Here is a 21,727-nt window from a genome sequence, read left to right on the forward strand (position 1 = left end):
AAGAAATGAATCTGTAATAAATCCCCTCATTTTGAAACACAAAAGATTCTGTTTTTTCCAAATGATTTAAGTTTTTTTAAAACATGACCACAGAAAACACCAGTACTTACATTACTTATTTGTAATGATCCTATTCATGCTCTTACTTCTGACTGCTATTCTTTACTTTAGTAATAGCATGAATGTTGCTGTGTTTCTTTCACTTGTTAGAAAATAATACCATCCCTATTAATGACAAAGGAAAACTTCCCCACCTTCAGTTGATTACTGCTTAAGTAAATTATCCATGTGTCCTGAAGGCAGATTTAATTTAGATCTTACTAGGCAGAGGAGGGAAAAAGTATGCTTAATCTGAAAAGCAGTTACTAGTCAAATTCCTGAATTTTTAGAAAATTCTTACATACAATAGCTTGCTAGTTTTAACTCCTAGAAAATGCACTTGATTGGCCTAAAGATTCCTGGGCAGCATGAAGCGCTTTGGGTCACCCCATGGTCTCTTAACATTGATAATGTCTCTGAAATGATTCTGTTACACTGTGAAAACATTATGAGCAAGAAGGATTAAATACTGGTACAGAAAACTCAGTTTCTGGTAGCCAAAGTTTACTGAGTCTTAAAATTCTTTTATGTTCTATTAAAATTATTTTTAGCCAAAAGACTCAAACCTGTATGCAAACTACAGCACGGTTTCAGAGAACAGCTGGCAACTAGCTTCAGCATAATCAGAAGAAACACTTCTGCTATTTCAAAATTTCAGCCACATATATTAACTGCAATGGAGTATAACACATATTTTGGTAGACAGATAGTTCAATAAGCAATCATTGCTCTGCCATCAAGTAATGACTTTGAAGAAAGTTCTGGACCCCAAGCTTAACTGCTAAGCAGTTGGAAAAAACTTTCTTTTCCTGAATGTTTCAATAGAGAAAAAAAGCGATGGGAGAAACATCTTAGTTGGAATCAGTGAATTTGCCAGAATTCAGATAATCCCTGAAATTGAAAAATTATCCCCCCAAATTGCAAATTCATTCAGAAAAAAAACCTGTCTAGCATTTTCTATATGACTCTATTGCCAGGAACAATTTCCAGGAGAAAACTGCCAGTAAACTCTTTTCTACCTACTTTTCCAGGCCTACAAGGCCATGTGTTTATTTCTTCATCCATCTAAAGCAGCTTTTTCAACCTATTCTCTCTCCCTGGCCTGCTGAGAGAAGGGGAGCGAGAGAGCAGCTGGGTGGGCATCTGGCAACCAGCCAAAGTCAATCCACCCCATACAGTCACCGAAGCGACAGGCTAAAGAAAAAAACAAGCTCTGTACTGTAACAGTGTTTTTATGATTCTGATTGCAGGTTGATACTGAAATTACTGATGGTGGTATTACCAATGCACTAAAAACATCAGCCTCACACTGCACATCACGCCACTCTATACAGCCAGGCACAGCCCTGCTCTAAGTCGCCCAGTGCCTTTGTTTCAAACACTTCCTTAGAACTTGGCCCATGGTACCTTCACTCAGCAGTGTGAAGACTAGGGAAAGAACATTTCTTTTTCCTTTCCTTGGATCAGCAGCAGTCTTCTTCTTCCCTAGCAAACTAATGGAGAACAGGAGACCTAGTATGTGACCGAACCTAACATGGGCATATGGGTATAGGGAAAAAGGTATTCCTGCATCACTGTGAAGCCACTCTACACCTAAAGCCTTTCTGGGTCAGGTTTCAGCCTTCCCCCAAAACAAAACGGCAGACACAGGTTCCTACTGGTCCACTGTCCAAAACAGTTCAATTTACTGCAACTTTTAGAGCAATCATATTTTCATATTATTGTTAGGAAGGCTTGAATAATGTCACCCATCCCTACTAGCTGGATCTCTGGTAATAGGTAACACAAGAGACCAACCAACCTAACATAGAAAACACTACCATAAAAATACAGCTGTACAAATATTCCAGCACCCAAAATGAAAAAGAGGTTTTGATTCTATGATTTTTGCTCCCCACATGATATCTAGCAGTATAGGAAAGATTCAGAGTTGTTAATGGAACTTTTTACTGTACCTATTCAATACAGGTAGATAATTTAATACATTCCAAGACACATTGTTAAAGCGTGAATCTTAGACTAACACAGAGCTAATAACAAACTGCTGTAGTTAATCCTGTTTCTTGTGAAAGGTTTTATTCTTCATGTAAGCAAAATTCTTCCAGAGATTTCTCAGCACACACAAGTGTTAACCTCCTTACAGGTGACAGGATATTCTCTCCTCAACTGTGAGATATCATGCATGTTCCCTCTGAGACAGCTTAACTTGCCAGAAGAGAGGTCACGTACAGTGCTCTGCTACGTTTGGTAGAAGCCTGGCAATGCCAGTGGGGATCACTGCTCAGCTATCAGGAAATAGAAGAACAACTGCAATTAATACTTACTAGGAACATATTACTTGCTCTCCTCTTAGCTGGCTAAAATCTGACGCTTTTCTGATTCAGAATTGAAAAGAAACTGAGTACAGTTCCTGTAAAATGTATAATATTTTCTTTCTGTGAACTGAAAGTCAAAGTCTGTAACAGCAGTAGGGGCATTTAGAGTAACATCATATAAAATACATACATGTTAAAACCTGGATTACTGACTATTGTAATGTAAAATAAAACACCACCTGAAACAGAGGAGGTATCTTAATACCAAGTGTGCGTATACTGAAACTAAGTCTCACCACAGACATCTCCTAGACAGTCATTAAGTAGATAAGGGTCCAAACACTTTTCCCAACTACAGATAATACCAAAAGACAGTAGACAAGTACAGTTACAAACAGAACAGGAACCAACCCTCTTAAATCTGTTAATATTCTTTCTCCTTATATTAATTCCATTTTATATGGCTAAAGCCTCAGTAAATCGATATCCCTCTCCTGGACCAGATGTGGTTCTAGAAGAAATGGAAAGGATAAACAGAAGGGGGAAATAGAACCATTTCATCTAAATCCTAAATGAATGACAGCGTATCAGTTTCACTGTAGTCCAGATTGCCATTTATTATGCACCAACAATCAGGAAGACTTTGAAGAATCCCAAATAAAATTCTCCTGGGCACATAATGATGAATGATGCTTAAGTATTTTGCAAAGCAAACTTTTAAGTATTTCAGAGACAAACAAGCTTGCTTTAAAGAGTTCACCTGGGTTCCAGAAACATTCTGCTGATGCGCAACAGAGCTCCATGAAAATTTATTTCCCTTCTCATCCCACTATTTCTAGGTGAGTTAACTTGGTCATTATATCACCATATGCTTCTACGCTCTGACTAACCACTTCTACTACCCTGTAGTGTGGATATACCTCTGAGGTTGCACTTTTCATCTTTGGATTTTAAAAATATACTACATAGGTAGGTAAATATAACATCATTTGACAAAGGGAGAAACAGAGCTGCACAAGATAAGGCTATAGGTCAGAGGAATATGTACACTTCTCCAAGTGTCAAAAGCACATCCATAGATAGTCTACCATCACCTTGTCATCACTGGGTTAAGAGGGGCCAAGACTTACAGAAAAATTGCTTATTTCCCTATTCACTGCTGAGACCACATTTTCAAGAAGCATAATGATTCTAATCCATGTGAAATATTTAACATGACTTGAAAGACTGATTTGTAATAATTTATAATGTAGCGCACACGAGCTGACTACTGACTGTTACAGCACAGCTACATTTGGTTTTCAGAATACCTACAATAGGCTCGTGAAGATTTATTTGACTGTAAGGGTTGCTAGAGAGCTAGCAAAAAGGCAGCCCAGCATCTCTATATAACCTCCTGGTAAACACGGCAGGAGTCATTAAAAAGAATGCCAAGCTGTTAAACCGTGAAGATGCTACTTTGGCTCCAATTCAAAATTACATACTTGCTTTCCCAGTACTGGGAACAGACAGACGAAAAGAACATAAAACAATTTAAAAGCGATTCTTACAAAGGAGGTGGTTTTTAAGGGCTCTTCATTGCCGACAGTCCTAGGCACTGAAGATGCAGTCAGGGCATATGCTTCCAGCAGAAGAGAAAGCCTTAGAAATATTTACAGATAAACCACAAATTAGAACTGAAGGTTAAAAATTACCATCTAGGTTACTACAGCACTATAGGAGTAAGGACATGTAATCCTTTTCAAAAAATTGCTAGATATTTCTTCCAGGTGGAATTACCGTGTTTTGGATTTTTCCCCCTCATTTCTCTCAGTTTTGGGCTGGGTTTTTTAGCTTTTGTTTGTTGCTTTTTTTAAGACACCTCCACACACACACACTTCACTCTTTCTACCCATGAAAGTACAGTGCAGGTTTTAAAACCTAAACAAGCATTGGTGTTTTTATCTCTACATTCCCCCCAAAATACTGTCAGCTCTCTGCAGTCATCCTAGTTTGAACTCATTTGTTTTGAACACCAGCAGGCAGAGATTACAGAGCGTACCAGAAGAGGTCACACTAAGCAGTTTACTGAATGGCAATGATACTTCTCTATTGCTAGTGCAGATATCTTGCTAGATATGCCAAAAACTGCATTTCTCTCATCAATTAAGTACATTCTCCAATAAATTAGCACATTGATGTCCTTCTCAGTCATTTTCAAATAATAAATTCATAATACATAGAATAAATTGTTCTTCCCTCCCTCCCCGCCCATCCCCCGTCCCCCCTCCCCCACTTGCATTTTGGAGTATCATATTCTCAACTGTTTCAATTACTTTTAGTATTCTCATACTTTTGGTATCCCAGACACTCCAATCCTGCCTTTGACACAGAGTAATCCCCAATCTTGTGTCACTCTGAAGTATCCTTAGAAAAAATACTACTTGTGATGCTAAGTTTGTTAATCAAAAACATTGACTAATACTAGATTCAAGTGCAACTATTGAGGAACTCCAATATACTCCTGATCTTACAGTTCATATTTCAGCTGTATTTGTTTTCAGTTCATTATCAAATTCTTTACCATACCTTTTGTGTCCTAATTTCCCATTTAACTTGCAATTTTCCATCTAGCACTCCAGTAAATAATTTCATGCAGGCCTAAAAAGGCAATCTGTTGAATTTATTTCTAGAAAGTCAGCTAGCAAAATATCCAGCTAGTCTTGAAGAACCTACTGCTGACAGTGTGGTGCACATTTTACCCAATTTTCTATTTATGTTTATATATTTATCCCTTAGAAACTCATTTTTAATTGTTGCATGCTACTAAGGTCAAATAGGTTACTTCTTTCAGCTACTTTTCTTCCTTAAGACATTATTTATCAGCATTCAAAAATGTTATTGAATACCCCAAATTCTGCAATGTTACGATTCCTAAAGAATGTTTCATTGATTAAAACTCTTCTGTGCCTTGTCCCTTGCTGTTTCTGTACTGTTAAAATGAGATTTATCAAAACCAGGCATTAACGACTGACCACAGCTCCTGACCGAGAGAACCCGCAGTAACTGAGCCTGGTCAGTCAGTGCATGGAAGACTGCAGTGGGAAGTGGCAAAGTGGAAAAATAAAAATCCCCACAAATGCAGAAGCACAAAGGTCGACCTGTTTAAAGGGGTGAGTTCAAAGACAAGGGAGAAGGAGTAACAGTGCTGCAAGTTCACCATCCCTGACAGTAGGGATTTTGGAGACCTGATAATTATACGTCCCACCATAGTTTAATAATTTATTAGCTTATTAAATTTTGATTTTTGAAATATATTCATTATTAATTAAGCAGCACTTATGTAAGACGTTTTAGCACAATTTTCTCAGTATACTCTTGAAAAAAGAGACACTATTTAACAATCAATAACTCCCCTTCAGAGGAATATAATATATAATTCAGTTATTTTTACTCTTTCACAAACAGAACACTAGAAAATTACTATAATTGAATTAATCGCAAAATTAAAACAGGTCTGCTTTTCTAAGACTACACAATTGTAGCATTGGCAGTGATTACACTTTTTTTGTCTTTAATTATTATTCACGTTTTAATTTTCCTTTTTAAATTCATAAGTCATATTTAATAAAGTGGAGCTGGGTACGTAACAACAGCCTGAGAGCAGGAAAATAAATTGTATCATAGGTTATAACCTATATATCACTCTTGTACACTGTTCCTTTGGTTTAGACCCAGTCTGTGGGAGAACAAGAGCTGGAAAGGTGCATGGAAATTAAACATCATACCAGGCCACCGATCTGCTTTCCCAAAGCAGCACGTTCTGCCCCAAATATACCAGTTCTTATTCTAACATAACAAAAAAAGTGAAATAGATTGCTATGATTTTTTTAACAGTCAGATTAAATATTAAACCTTTTAAACCCAGGACTCCTTAAAAGTAATTCGGACTTACATGAAGTTTAATCATTGCTCATGTCTGAAATGCAAAATTATCTATACTTCAATAGTAACACAGAAGTTCCTAAAGTCAGTATAAATTCAGTATACATTATCAAATAATAAATTGTATTGTGCACTCAGACACTCACTGGGGTAAAATATGAACAACATGAAAAGTAATTTAGATTTTACCTTAAAACCCAAGCAGAATATAGCAGCCACTTTGCACTACATTAGCACATTTTACCAACAGATTAGCACAGAAGTTGAGAACAGCTCTTTGCTGTCAGATGCTGCCAAGAAGCAGCGAAAGTCAAAAAACTTGAACTCCTTAATTGATAGCTAAGCCTTTAAAAGAGAAACATATCCATGAGCTTCCCATTTTAAAACAAAAATTGCGACTGAATTTAACCTGCTTATGTCCACAGAGTAGAAATGGCTGTCTTTGACCTACTCAATCTTACAGAAGATAATCTTACTACATACACAAACACACATACTCTCTCTCTTTCCAGCAAGCAGGTGCTGAAGAGAAGATGCTTCATCCAACAGATCAACTTGGTCACAAATTTTCAAAACCTGAGAATTTTAGTAACTTTGGAAAGAAAAGGGGCTGTGCACAAGTTTTCTTTGGAGATTGTTTCATCTATTAGTATCCTTCTGAGAAGCAGCACGTTCTCAGAAAATCAGACAACCAACTTAGCATGACAGGGAGCATATGAAGGACTTTCTGCAACCAACACCTGCCAGTTTTAGTAGCTTTTCGGGGAACAAACTAAGCACTTATAAAAACAGAAGCTGTGACTATCATACTTCTAATTTTATACATATAGGAACGGAATACTGTTCCAAAAGCAAATTAAATCCATACATCAAAAGGAGCATTTTGATATGCTTATTTTATTAGCTAACTGCCAGAAATCTGACAAGAATTCTTCAGAAGAAAAGTTACTAAAATAGATCCTAGCAAGTAGATATATTAATTAAATTGCAAATAAGAATTATTTAGTTATAAATTAACAACACGTGTTTTGAAAAATTATCTATGCATGAAATAGTGAAACTTCTTTATTTCTAGTACAATGAAACTCAATTAATATTGCCTGGTTACAACAGCTATAAGCCCGTAAGAGCTACCTTCTAAAGGTATATGACTGCACTGTTCTTGCACTCCTTGAATCTTAGTAATTTTTTTTAACAGTTCCTCAAAAAAATAAAATAAATTCAGTATAGCTACTTAAAACCTCAATTTCTAGTTAAAAAGAGTAAAGTCACCATCAAAATAGGAGGCTGCCTCTCTGGTTATCACATGCTATATTGCCATATAGGTTCAACACACACAATATTCTTATTGAGCAAAGAAGCTCATGACAAAGTTTATGTAAAATTTTGAATATGTTTAAATGTTAATACATTTTAATATATTTTAAATTTCAATTGCTATATCAAGACTACACAAAGTTAGAATCACAGACAAGATCCCAATAACTTTTTTCCTCATCTCCGCCATAACAAATATTATTTTGATATGTAAACCACGAGTAGGGAAAGAAATTCTATTTTATTCGTAAATCTTAACAGTTGGATTAATCATTCTTCATTAAAACATAGCAGGTGCAAAAATATTGTTACTGTTTAATGAGACCACACCAAATGAGAAGGTGAATAAATCAAATTGTTTCATAAATTTAAAGTATGGTGATCTTATTCATCAATCTGATTGCGAAGTCCCACAGAACAAATACACTGAAGTGTTTCTATTAAACATCACAGTTATAAGGACATTCTCAATCCTTTCCAAATACTCCCTTCAACCTTTGGGACATATGCTTGGTATGCTGGGCAAGAATTAAGATACTGAAGATTATCATTATTAGCTCATTTTTTCTGCATACTGTCTACTCACCATGGCAGTCTATACTATGTTATAAAAAAAGTCAGCAGAGGTAGTAGAGAAGGTAGCCCTTCCTGTTCTCTGCACTCCCTAGTCAGCTGGAGGATGACAGTCAGAAGACTTGATTTCCACATGCATCTTCTGTAAAGTAGCTGCGGAGTGAATGGAAACAACCCATGTCTGAACAGACAGCTAAAATATAATAATGTAAATTTTATTAATTATTTTTATTAATTATAGGGAGTTAAACCAGTATTTTTTCTAGCTCTGGAACAACTTCAGTCACAGCTGGATCAGTTTAATTCAAGAAAACTTGAAATCAAGTGTTTAGGTAGTTTTAATTTGAGCAAAACTAAGCAGTTAACTCCTTGATTAAAAACGTAACTGAAAAATAAAAGTAAGTAAAAGAAAATCTTTAGGATTATTGTTTTAGACATAACCCTTAGCAGTCATCCACTGAACTACAGCTTTGAAAAAAACCCTGTAAGCTATTTATTACCTCTGCATGAACAAGGATGATGCCATGTCTTCTAACAAACCAATGTCAAATTTAAATATGTAATGTTTTGCTAATTCTTTCAAGTCAACCATAGCAAAAATGTCACTGATTTTGACAATGGGTTTAATCTCACAAAGTACCCTTTTAGCAACTTTTGTTAGCAGCATCCTAGACTCAAAAGTAAAACATTCAACTGGAGGGAACCCCTCAGACAGCTGAATAGTAACCTTATTTACCAATTTTGAAGTTGAACATACTCATCTGTCTGGCAAAGCATCGTAGGCAGTACATCAGCCAAGAACATTAGTACAACTTGAGACCAGTTCTGCCTATCAGGCGTTTTGACTGCAAGCAAGGCGGTTTCTGAACTTAGAGCGCTTCTCCCTAAAGCCTCTTGCAAGATTGGCTTCAATATCTTGGTTTCCATAGGAATAGACAGATCTATCAACTGGCATGCAGTCAAAGAACACAATAGAGAAGACAACAGACCAGTGCTGTAAAAGCCAAGGTAAAACTGTTTCCCAGCATAAGTTGAAGGAAAATAGGTGTTTGCATCTTAGAGCCTTTGACCTCATTTATCCATGGTCTGTACATGGTGTTTCTGTGTAGTGTTCTCAGCTCTTCTGCTCTAAATTTTATGATCTACCTACAGAAATTAGTGGCTTTCCTGCAAAAACCACTTCAAGGATGAAAATGCAATTAGCATTCTCATTTCCAGTTGATCTCTTCTACTGTTACTGGACTTGTTTTCTTGTAGTGTTCTTTTGAAGTCATTCAGGCAGAAGTACCCACAACACACAATCTCTGGGGATTCACAAGAAAACCTGAGACACATCAGCCACATTTACAGGATCACTGCCCACCTCTTCAAAAAGAATCAAAGACTAAGTTGTCAAGAAATATTGTATTTCAAAAAATACTATGATTTGAAAGATTTGGCAGCAAGTACTGACCCTCTCCTCCCCAAAAATACAAATACTAGAAAATATTTACTACGTTCATTTTCTTCACTTTAACAGCTTTAAGTTGAAGAGTCTTAAACTAAGAGTAGTGTTAAAAAATGAAGAAAATACCTCTCTGAAATATATATCTTTCTTTTGAAAAATGGCATTTTCATATAGTCACATTCTTCTCGAATCCTAGTAAAGTTTGGATTTATGTCCATATTTATAATGTTCTTTCCGTTTTTATTAATTACCTATATACTTCACATACCCAATATTCTGCTCCACGGCTCTTATTGCTTAGTTATAACATACATTACCTAATGCCTCCTAAGGTTCCCACCTCTTTTCCAGAAACATAACACAAGTTAGGATGGTTTTAGCAATAAATTAAAAACCCCTCCATAATCTTCTTACACACAGAAATTTTTAAATTGTATAAGCTCATACTTTAAGAGGACAAACCTACATTTTAGACAGACTTCATATGATTTTCCATTATTCTAGATACGTTTCTATGCCATGTCCAGATTTCTATTTAAAAATCTAATAAAAATATTATAAAGAACAGTATTACCCATGATAGAATTCAACCTGAAGACCAAGTTCTCAGTGACAGCTACAAGTCCAGTCAAAGTTCTCACTTTTTACCCCAATTTTGTGCAGTAATGTTTCATTCTGGAAGCAAAGTAATTGCCATTGCTACTTAGCATTGCTCTGACCAGTACAGTGTCACTACTGCCTTGTATTTCTTAATTGCACACCTCTAAGGACTTGTGTATGTGATGTCCTTACAGACTCCTGGAAGGAACATTGCTTGCAAAATGAAAACTTCTCATATATACTTATTGTTGAGCCTATATTCCCAGAATTTTTTGTTATGACTTTAGCTGCTGGTTTATTTGAAAATAAATTCATGTCTTTTAATTGATTTAAGTATATTTCAAACATCTTAAGTCCTATAACAAGCCATTGTGTGAAATAATGACAAAGCTACATACCAAATTCTATTTTATGAGAAAAGTTCGCCAGCCACAGTGAAATTTCCAGAACTATTACAGAATTAGACAGACAAGCCATAATAAAAATAACCTGCAATAAAGGTAGGTCTGCCCTTACTTTAAATAATTACTGAGATGAGACACTTGAGGCTACTTTTATATAGGGAAATTTTTTATAGCTTCTATAGACACTACAGTGACATTTGAGATCTAAAATGAAGTCAGAATCTACTTATAGTACTGGTAAATAAATCAAAGCCTTAGTAAGCTACTCAAACTACATCCCAGCAGTAGTAAAAGTACTAGGTTTATTTATCTTTGTTCAGACTATAGGCAGCTAAAATAATAATTCAAGCTTGGTGTTTCTTAAAGTCTTCCCAAATCTATATGATACTAGCAGAACATTGACAAAACATGTCCTCTGTGTATATACATATATTTAAGTTTAAACATTCCCATCAGAAGGCTCAATATATACAGATGATATTCCTAACATAAATTACTTAATATTTCAGTATAAATCATTCCTCATTAATAAAATTTGGTAGCACTCTTCATTAAATAAATGTGTTGCAAAAAAGGGTTCCAAACTGCTCTACAAAGAGACCAAAAATTCGTAATTTTAATAGAAAAGTTAAACTAATTTTGTATTTTATGAAATGCTGACACGAACTGTCACTTTCCAGGAAACAACAGAATTTGCTTACGTAGTTTATACATATCCATTTTCACTTGAGTGTGATTCACCTAATTCTCTTTAATCAACAATTTAACCAACTGTGTACAGACAAAAAGAGAGACAAATGAAAGATTAGTGCTCCTGAAGTTTGTGGCTGGCCATAAGAACTGAATTTATTTTTCAAACTCCTTCTATAGCAACAGCCTTGCATTCTGAAGACATCCTATCTAGTATACTATTGATTCAAATGACAAGCCTGAGCATCAGATTAAGGATGTGTCAGACACCTGATAGAAGATTCCTGGAGAATTCAGCAGAAAGGTGTCCTGTTTCAAAATGATCTATTGCTGGTACTACATTTATTGAAGCATGTGTGGAAACATTTAACAAAAACCCAATTCACTTAAAATTAGAATAACATTCATAATCACAGAAAATAAATGCCTTCACTTTTTACTACAGAATACCTGGGAAAAGTCACCTCATTCAAACAGAAATCACCAAACAGTTCAGAAAACTGAACTAAACCAAACTAGTGATAGTCCTGTTTTAATTTGTCAGTGCCAAATCCAGACACAAACAAGTAAGCAGCCTCTCAGTCCCAACACCAATATTTCCTCTTGTAACCAAAAGAGATCACTTGTGAGGTCAGCTGCAGAGGGGCAATTAATGCAAGAACGATGTTTTATAAAGGACACTCAAACAGGGAGATGCCTTTGCCTGTAAAGCTATTTTTTAAGGTACAGACTTGGCAGCAGACATCAATGTCCTGGGAGAAGAGCTGGGCAAGTCACTTGTGCATCGAGGGATGCCACAATACTAATGCTAAAGGAACAGCAAGAAGTGAAACAAAATGAAATCTATTCAGATATGAACCGTAACACTCAAAGTACAGTTTACAAGTTTACAAAGAATCCCAGTTTTAAAATGCAACCATTGATTTTCAAATTCAAATGCTGGAGAATTTTTCACCTCTCCTTTGAATAAAACAAAATGAGAGAGAGGGGACAGCCATTTGATAACACTATGTAAAAGAGACCTAGCAGTTGAAAACCACGATAACTAAGTCAACTGAAAACAGCCAAACATCAAGCAACATGCAGTAACGCCCTGTAGAAAAAGCACTGCTTGTATCTGTACAAAGCACTTGCTTTTGCTGGGCAAAATTTTGCCTAACTATCCTAAAGCATGGCTCCATCCTGTTCCATTCTAGTCCATCTTCCCAACAAAATACCTGAGTTCAAGTTATGCACCAGTATTTTTTTTTCCAGCCTTATGCAGTCACTTAAGATGTTTTTTTTAAGGACACGACTACTTTATCTTCTCATTCTTTTAACTGACTTTCTTCATAAACTATTATGATTTATTTTATTTGTTGATATCAGACTGAAAAATTATCGCCACAGAAGAGAACTGAGAAAAGATCTGAAAAAGTAACAATGGGCAACTCATCAGCCGAGATACTCTTCTAAAGTTTACTCAGAAAAGTACAACCGTGAATTTGATAGGTGAAAATAAAGTAATTCTATCAGCTGGCTGTACAGATATTTAAGATATCATTCCATATGCTATGCAGAATTAGTTCCTTTTCACTGGGAAATACTATACAAGCAGTGCTGTTCTATGTTCTACCACCAAGCCTTGCACTTCATTTATATTTTCAAAATCTTTTAGAAAATCACTGCAGTTGGAGACATTTATTTTCTTATTATTTTTAATGAAATCTGAAATGCTTGAGATCAAGACAGATCAACAGAGACACTAGTATGATAATACAATATATGTTTTGGGCCTGACAATATCCTCTTAGGCAGTCTCGATCATGAAAGCTTATTTCAAGCACAGGAAACATGGTAAAAGAAGATATAAAGCCAAATGGTGGAAGGGAGGAGAGTTAACAGAGCAAGAAGCAGAGCAGAGATGCGGAGAAGAGAAATTAGATCATGGTTGAAAATGAGAGAGAATAGTGTGTACAATGAAAATAAGTCAATTAGGTTAATAAAAATAGCTGTGACATTGTTGGAGGAGAAGAGAAAGAAAACAGCACCAATAGTGATGTTCTAGCTAGACTAAGAAGGGGAGAAAATGGAGAAACCACAGATCATTGCCATGTCAAGGAAATTGTCTGGGGGTAAAAAAAAAAAGGGCAAGGATTTTAATAGCAAGTACTATGTAAAGCTCTAGAAATTTAGATCTGAATAATGACACACTTGTTCTCACAATGAATAAACATAAAGCAGGAACTTGAAGAAAATGTTTTCAGAAGAATGGTCAGATTTTTAATAAGCTAAAAATACAATTTAAAAATCTTAAAGTAATAAATGGGACAGGGCTTATTTTATTACCAGGATTTTTATCACAGTGCTTCTGTAGCACAGACTACAACAGAGTGTAGAAACACTGGGTCAGCTTCATGGGTATTGTGGATACTGGAGCCAACCTGGCCACAGCAGCTTGTAGCTCAGCAATCTCAGCTATCTTCACCACAATTAAATCTGCAAGGGCAGGCCGTTATCTCAATTCTTCATCTGTCTTCCTATAGCTTACACCAGAAGGTTAAGTGTGATTAAATCAGATTATACAGACTCAAAACTAAATACCAGGGATCATAAAGTGAGAGTTGGGGAAGTAGTGAAACAAAACATACAGGGAAAGATGTGGCAGGAGAACTGGATTATGAGAAAAGTTAGAAGTTTAGTTCTGTTAAAGCCTAGACTAGAAATGACAGAGGTACAATACGTGTAAGATAACTAATCACAAAAGCAAAATTATTCAAGACCCACAAATCCAGACTCGCACACAAAGATGGGTCTTTGAGAGCATGGCAGTCAACCTGAAAGGGGAAAAAAGCCATAATTTCTGACATGTTACCCATTGAAGCATGATAACAGATAATACTTCTGAAATACTTAGAGCATTGTACTAACCTACAAAGATAAAACTGAGATTAAGGATGGTTTGCCAGCATTTACAGCAGACCACCAGTAAATACGCTGTCACGAGTCCAAAAGGCCATCAATAAGTGGTGTAGAAGAGAGATGAGTGCAGGGGAATCAATCCAAACCGAAACACCAATAGTAAAATCACTCGTATAGAATAAACGATCAAACCCAGAAAAAAAATCTATGAGATTTAAAAAAAATCTAGAAGCTTATAAAAAAGAAGAAAAATATAAAATTGCCTTTTTTAAAATAAGCCAATGCAATATAATGGGCTTCCACCCCCTAAAAACTGCTATTTCAAGGTCATCAGCAGTTAAGGATGCCAGCTCCTTGTAAGAGATGGCCAGTTATATAAAGGATAACTCTGGGCAAGTACTATAGATCTCAGCAAAAATATGTTACATAGAGAAAGGAGATACTGGTACGGTTACAGTTAAGACTTGCTTTGAAAAGAGTAACAAAATAAGGTAACAAATAAAGAAATCACTATTTTAGTAATTTTATAAACAAACAAATCCTCCTTTAAAATCTAATCCTATTGTTTATTCTGATAAAGTAAATATTAGTATCATAAACCTTCTGAGACATTAATCTGAAAAAAAATATTTGTTCTACTAGCATAATGGCTCTTCCCTTGGATTTATCTTCTTTAGAACATCGCAAATCTTTCTTCAAGAGACAGGCAGAGAGCAAGGGATCAAAAGCAACAACTGTAAGAAAATACAGACAAAATTCATCTGACAATGCTACCATCCAATGCAGGACTGGATCATAGTACTTATTCTACTTCCAGCAACATTGAAACAAGTGGTTATATCTCAAAAAACATATTGGTACTATCAGACTGTGCCAAATCTTTAAACAAAATATTAAAACAAAATATTCAGTCTCTTTATAGCTTCTGCTAAGTGATTCCCTCCTTTAGTGGATATTTTCCTCTCTTATGTCATGATCTTTTGCATTTATATTCCTAATCTGAAAAGTTACCTGGCTTTTTCTCAAGACACAGAACCAGTCTGATTTGGTATCACACAAATTCTGTCTGTCTGTGTGTGTGCACGTGTGTGTGTGAGAGAGAGAGCGAGATACATGGGGAGCACACAGCACAGATCCTCATTAACTGGAGAGATATATAATTAAACAAGAAGGGGTTAAAGCATATGTTAGGCTATTCTGCTTTTATATCTGCTACTTTTTAAAAAGCTTTCATATGTCTTCTTCCTTGTTTCTGAAAGCTAACCATCCCTTCTTCCTTTCAGGAAGGCTGACATTTGACAGCTTAACATAGCTGACAGGGTTACCCAACAGCCCACCCTCCCTATTCTCAATCCAATTAGACCTCTAATCCTCCAGATGAAAGGCCCAACTACTCACGTTCCTCATGACAACGACAGCTATTGATTATTTGTCACTACAGCTAACACCTTCTCTGTCGAGGCCACTCTGACAGAAGCAAACCTACCAAATTAGACAGCACTTTATCTGCCCTGGAGGCCAAATGGCACAACAAGTAAAGGCTAATAAATGGTATAAAAATGAACAAATCATAACATTATGACAGGTTGATCGTTGCCAGCAGCTTCACAGCTCAAGCTTGATGCTCCGTTAGACCTGTTCCTTCTCTTTTCTCTTCCACTCGTGCTCCAACTTTGACTGAATTAAAGGCCAGAACAATTAAGGCATTTGACCAGCAAAGATAAGCTAGGATAGAAGTATCATCAAGGGACACAAATGTCAATAGCAGACTACCGTTTGTCAATAAAAACATTCCAGAGATGCAAATGCTTATGACTCTGCTCTCCACTAGGCTGTACTGACTCCCTTTGTACAGAGCTCTTCTCAAGCCCAGGCAGAAACTCCCAGAAAATTAACCCTAGAAAACCAAGCTTGATCTGGGAAGCGTTCTTATCAGGCAAGGATTTGCATCATTAAAAAAGGAATCCCAATATGCAGCTACATGACAGAGAGACGTTATTGTTGCTACTCCACTTAATATCTACAAAATTTTCCTTTCTTTTTAGTGGAGTGATATAAGCCAGGAATACATCATTTGAATTTATCATTATAAATTTTCTTCAATTGTTTCTCAAGACAAAAAAAAGTCTGTTCCTAGGACAATATGCAGTATCTAGTAACGTAAGACCTCACAAGTCACATCACTCTAAGGCAAACTGAAAAGCAGCCAGAACATTTATTATTTTTATAGTGATGCTATCCAAAAGCATTAACAGCGAGATCAGAGGCACAGACCCTGAGCTGTGGCTGTTTAATGTAACAAATGACAGGAAGAGAACTGTCTTAAAAAAACCCAAAATAAAACACCACAACCACAGGAACACTGTTAAGATCATGCAATGGCAAGAATAACATGAGTAAAAATACACAAGTTCTTGAAACAGTTAAAAAGCAATTAGTAATGCCCTGCTATAATTAATTAGTTGATTTCTCAACTATGCCAAAAAGAATTTATTTTCCAGCAAGGGATTCCTACGCTTCTGAAATTACTTACTAACAACAAAATATTAAATCAAATCACATTAAAACTTAAATAAAATAAAAGCTTCTTTAGTTAAAGAAGACATAAGACATGAATACCTGCTATTCTGCTTTGGAAAAATCTAGTTTAACTGAGGAAAATGTTCCTGTGCAGCATGTAGGCCATACAGATATAGGAAACTACATACAAGTGCAACATAATACTATTTTTAAAAAATCTATATACTATAAAAAGATTCATTCAGTAAAAAAAAATAAATAATCAAATTGTGTAGTATTTGTCCTCAGACTGTTTTATCTTCTTAGGTTTACAAAAGACTCTTGGGGACAAACACATATTAATCATTTCAATCAGACACAGATGATTAAACTCTTTAAAAGATGGGCATATCAGTTCAGTATTATCACAAAATGTGGATATTTAAATGAATAGTTTGGCAAACTGATCCCTTAAGATTACTATCGCTCAAAGGAAAACTGAACCTACAGGACATTTAGGTAAGTTGGGTCTCACAAAACTCAAGCAAACTGGTAAAAATACCGAAAAATTGAAATTGTAGATAATATTTATAGGAATAAATTTACATTATTACTATACTGCTCTAAAATGTGCTCCAAATATAATAAATCACTGCAAAGAGGAGACAAAGATTTTCATTTTCAAATAATGAATTGTACCATTTAATAGATATGTTTTTGTTTGCAGGGAAAAAAAAACAGGAATGGTTTTAATACCATTCTGTCCTTCCCAAACCCAGCTGAGTTCTGAACTCCCAGCCTGGAATGCCACCCACAGTCCCCGCTTCCTGCGCTGAAAAAGACCCCTATCAGCACTCCACACCAGGGAGACCTGAGTAAACTCATTTCAAACTCTTGGTCACACAAAGACATTTATGCCTATGGTGGCAACAGTCAGTCCACAGTGTTCTTGGGAGCTGTTCGGGTTTTCCAGCATGAAAAATTTCCTTATTGCTTATGTTATAAACCTCCTACTTATCCTACGTTATATTCACTGCTATGGTCTATTCTTATTTAGCCGATCCTCATTCTTTTTAATGCATACCTTGTTTACATAGGAAAGGAATACATATCACTCTCCCAATTTGGTTTTACCTCGTTCAGTAAAAGTATTCTCATTGGGATTTTTTTCCCCCTTTTATTATTTTAAGACCTTTTTTTTTTAAAAAAAACATCTTTACCTATGATGGCTAATAAAACAGTGTTATACTAGAGGACTAGCTGGTGCCCAGCAGGGAATACAAATTACTATTCTTCATTTCTAATCATATCAGAAATGTCTTTGTATAAACATTAGACTTATTAACCCAATGAGCTGGCTCCCCCATTACTATTCCCGAGTTTTTTTCTGCAATACTTACTTACAATATTTGGTGTAGATCAGTATTCTTGATAAGTATGAATCTTTTCCATCATTATAGGTCAGAATAAGAAATCATAGACCACTATGTTTTTCAAGTTCTGTCCCAGGAGACATGCCTCCTTGAGAATCATACCTGAACATCCTGAGCAAGAGTTAACGCATTCACCTTCACAAAAACCTCAGATGTATTTATTCTTTGTTCTACTTTTAAATTAGGTTTGTAACCCTCACAATTAAAACAAAATCCCTTATAATATGGATGCTACAATGATTGCTGCCAGTCATCAACTGCCCCAGGCAACTGGACATTACCACTTCACGTGCATGTAAAAGAGAAGGAACAACACTTGGTCCATCCCTTTCCACGTAAATATACTCTACTATGTAGTATTTGTCTAAATACGCCACAAGTGCCCCTCCTGCAAATCCTCTCTTCAAACCTCTCCCATCCACCTTCAGCTTCTACTATTCTAAATGGGGAAAAATAGTATTTTGCTATCACGAGTGGAAGCAGACAGAAGCATTCTGTCTATGGCAGGCTATAGAGCAAACCTGTCAGATATTTATAGTATAATGCATTTTAGTGTCTCAGCCAGCTTTATTTGTTCTCTTTCACAACCCAGTCCTATCCAAAGGCAAGGAGAGACACTACATTTTTTGTTTAGCCATGCAATAATTCCTTTGATGCTCAAAAGGACTGCTGCAAAGTAGGTATATTCAGGGAGGTAGTCACAAATTGTAAGCAATATTTCCAAACATGGCTTATAAGAACAGCCAACAATTACTAAAATAATTTAAAAGAATCAATTTTACATGTGCCACAGCCTACAGACATTCATACCATATTTATCAGCGCAGTCTGTAGAGAGATAGAGTCTGATCTTTAGCTGCTCTGAAATTCTGATCTTGAAGTCAAAAGAGCTACTTTGGCATGTAAATTTTTGTATAACCTTGTCTTAAACTGATCTTATACTAACACAAAAGCAGTGGGAAATCAGATTCAGATGCCTTGGAATCTGCTGTGCAACTGAAACCTGACTTGTAGAACAGTATTTCTAGTTTTCTCTTCTGTAGACAAGACAACTGGCCAGATTTTACCCCACAGTTTGACAGTAGAGACAGATGACCGCTGGATGCCACTTAGTGGCTTAACACTTAATGTGCAACCAACAATGTGCATGTACTTACCTTGTTATAAGGAATGACGAAGTGTGTAAGCTGAAAATACATTGCCTGAAAATACTAGAATCACTTATTTGTCTGGCAAAGTAATGCCCAAATCACACTCTCCATACCAACAAAACTGTTGTCAAGTTTTTACAGAAAGCTGAAGTACCCACAAGAAGCTGGGGTCCAATTGGCTTCAATTATGCTGATCTATAATGTTTACTATAACTGACTTGGAAAGCCTTCCCTCTCCTTCACATCTGTGATGCACTAATGACCGAAGATATGGAATTTCTGAAGTTGAACAATATACAAGGCAGTGTTCTGACCATTGTCCTAATAAATATCTAGTGTTGCTTGATTTCTCAGAACACTTTCAGACCAATCATTTCTCTAGCTACATGCAAAAGAGCTTACCTAAGACTGGTCTCCACAAGATGCTTCTATCTTGTATAATTTTTCGTGTACAAACACGTTCCAAATCACTCTGCACATTTCAGTGGACAAACAGTGAAATTTAAGATGCCCTGGAGCTATGCTGAAATGCTGAGTTTCTTAAGAGAAGACAAATACGTTGATTTCAAGATCACCATTTCATACTTTAACATTTTGCTCACTGATCACTAAAACAAGACAAGTTAATGCAGAGGTAAATGGAAGTACTAATGAAATCTAAAGAACACTCTGTAGCAGAATTAGAGACATACAAGGATCCTGAAAGAATGCCAGACCTGCTATTTATCACACAAAAAAAAAACCCTTCAAAGAGGTTCCCTTGTCTTCCCTCAACCTAAATGGAAGGCTGCTGAATTCTTATCTAAGATTTTGAGAATATTTTTCATGATGTCAAGGTTCATTTAGGAAGTTCCAGCCCTGCACCGTCTCTGGCTGCTTTATTATTCTTCCTCAGCAGTGACAGCACAACTTTCTGGGGGACCGTACTGTAAACTAGTTCCCTGTAACAATGTGAGTTTTTTCCTCCTGAACTTTTCCTGTAGTTATTTTTAACCATTTCAATTAGGCTTACAGCACAGATCAACAGTAGCATCAGCACAACCAATAGTGAAAAGCATTTGGGAGCATGATGACTTTTGCTAAACAGGCAGAAAACGAATCGTTATTTTGTAGAGTTCGTTTTCTGCCAACTCACTGAACAGTGAGCAGTTCCGCAGTTGCGAAAAGGGGTCAGGGGAAGGCCATGGGCAGGACCAACCCTTTGGTAGCTCAGTCGGATTATTTGTAATACATACAAATCACATACAAGGAACTGTGCCTTCTGCCCTTGAGCATCTTCAGGCTGCGTTCACCAGAGAGAACCCTTTGTTCGGGGAAGTAAAGGGAAGATTTGTATGACAGTTATTGTCTGTGGCTTAATTAAACACAGAGGAAACTATAGTCCTGCATGTAAAAAAAATCACCGCTTCTGGCTGGTTGGCCAACATTCCTGTTTGACACCTTGGTTTGTTCAGATTTTTCCCATTTAGTTAAATTGTATGTTCATAAGAAAGTATGACAGAATGAACGTGAAGTCCATTCATACTTCACGAACTCATACACACAGAACTAATACTACTCATTATGAGCTCTCCCTTAAGAGGAAACATCACAAAACACTATCAGCCTAAGAAAAAAAGAACATGAGCTGACCACCATCATCTCTGAAAGGCACTGTGTTTACTTATTTTCATGATATAGATTGGGAAAGGAAGTTAGAAGTGCATGTGCAGTTCAAATAACGCCTTATGAATGATTTGAGATTATATGTATAAGTTTGCTCCAAGGCAAGTTTTATTTAGGAACTTTTAATACAAACATCTTTTAATTGGACAAGAAATGAGAAATTACATTCCAGTTTTGCATCTCTTGGACTACCTTGACTACTCATCAGATAACACTGGGGAATCAGCTTTCATAAAATATGTGTATAATGACTACCTTCTGTTTCTAATTTTCTGTCATGTCTTATCCTTGCCACAGGCTGTCTCTTCTTACTTCCCTGTTTATTTGCATGATTACTGGAAAGTATACAGGAACAACCATGTTTTCTAGTTTAAGAAAAATTACAATTAAAGAGCATTAAAATACACCCTCCTACTTTACACAGAATTCCTAACTGCATCCTGGATGTGCTGCTATTTATCAATAACTGTGTCAGCAAAGAATTAATATAACCTACAGAATATTTAATGCTTCTAGATAATGAAAGCCACATTTTCCCACTGGGCTGGTATTAATCTTCCTGAAGTGAAAATTAATATCCTCCTGAGAGATTATCTTAAAGTGCATATTATTAGCATCCAACAACAAAACTGTTGAATTTTTTCTTCTATCCCTGTTAACACAAAAGGCTGTGCTTGGGGAATTCATAGAGATTGTTACTTCCCCAGAG

General features: G+C 36.0%; 1 protein-coding gene across 6 annotated transcripts in view; it reads right to left on the bottom strand.

The window, feature by feature from the left end:
* The window catches only part of INVS (inversin), a 101,348-nt gene that overhangs the window by 58,589 nt on the left and 21,032 nt on the right, over window positions 1-21,727 (bottom strand). For 2 of the 6 annotated variants that reach the window (XM_074576461.1, XM_074576462.1), the window contains one exon: window positions 3,965-4,055. The exons of the other annotated variants lie outside the window; for them this stretch is intronic. In XM_074576461.1, the coding sequence (XP_074432562.1) occupies window positions 3,965-4,055 (91 nt within the window). The remainder of the gene's footprint in view (window positions 1-3,964; window positions 4,056-21,727) is intronic. 6 annotated transcript variants of the gene reach the window in all.

This window comes from Larus michahellis, chromosome 2, assembly GCF_964199755.1.
Source record: "Larus michahellis chromosome 2, bLarMic1.1, whole genome shotgun sequence".
In the NCBI taxonomy this organism is placed as follows: domain Eukaryota; kingdom Metazoa; phylum Chordata; class Aves; order Charadriiformes; family Laridae; genus Larus; species Larus michahellis.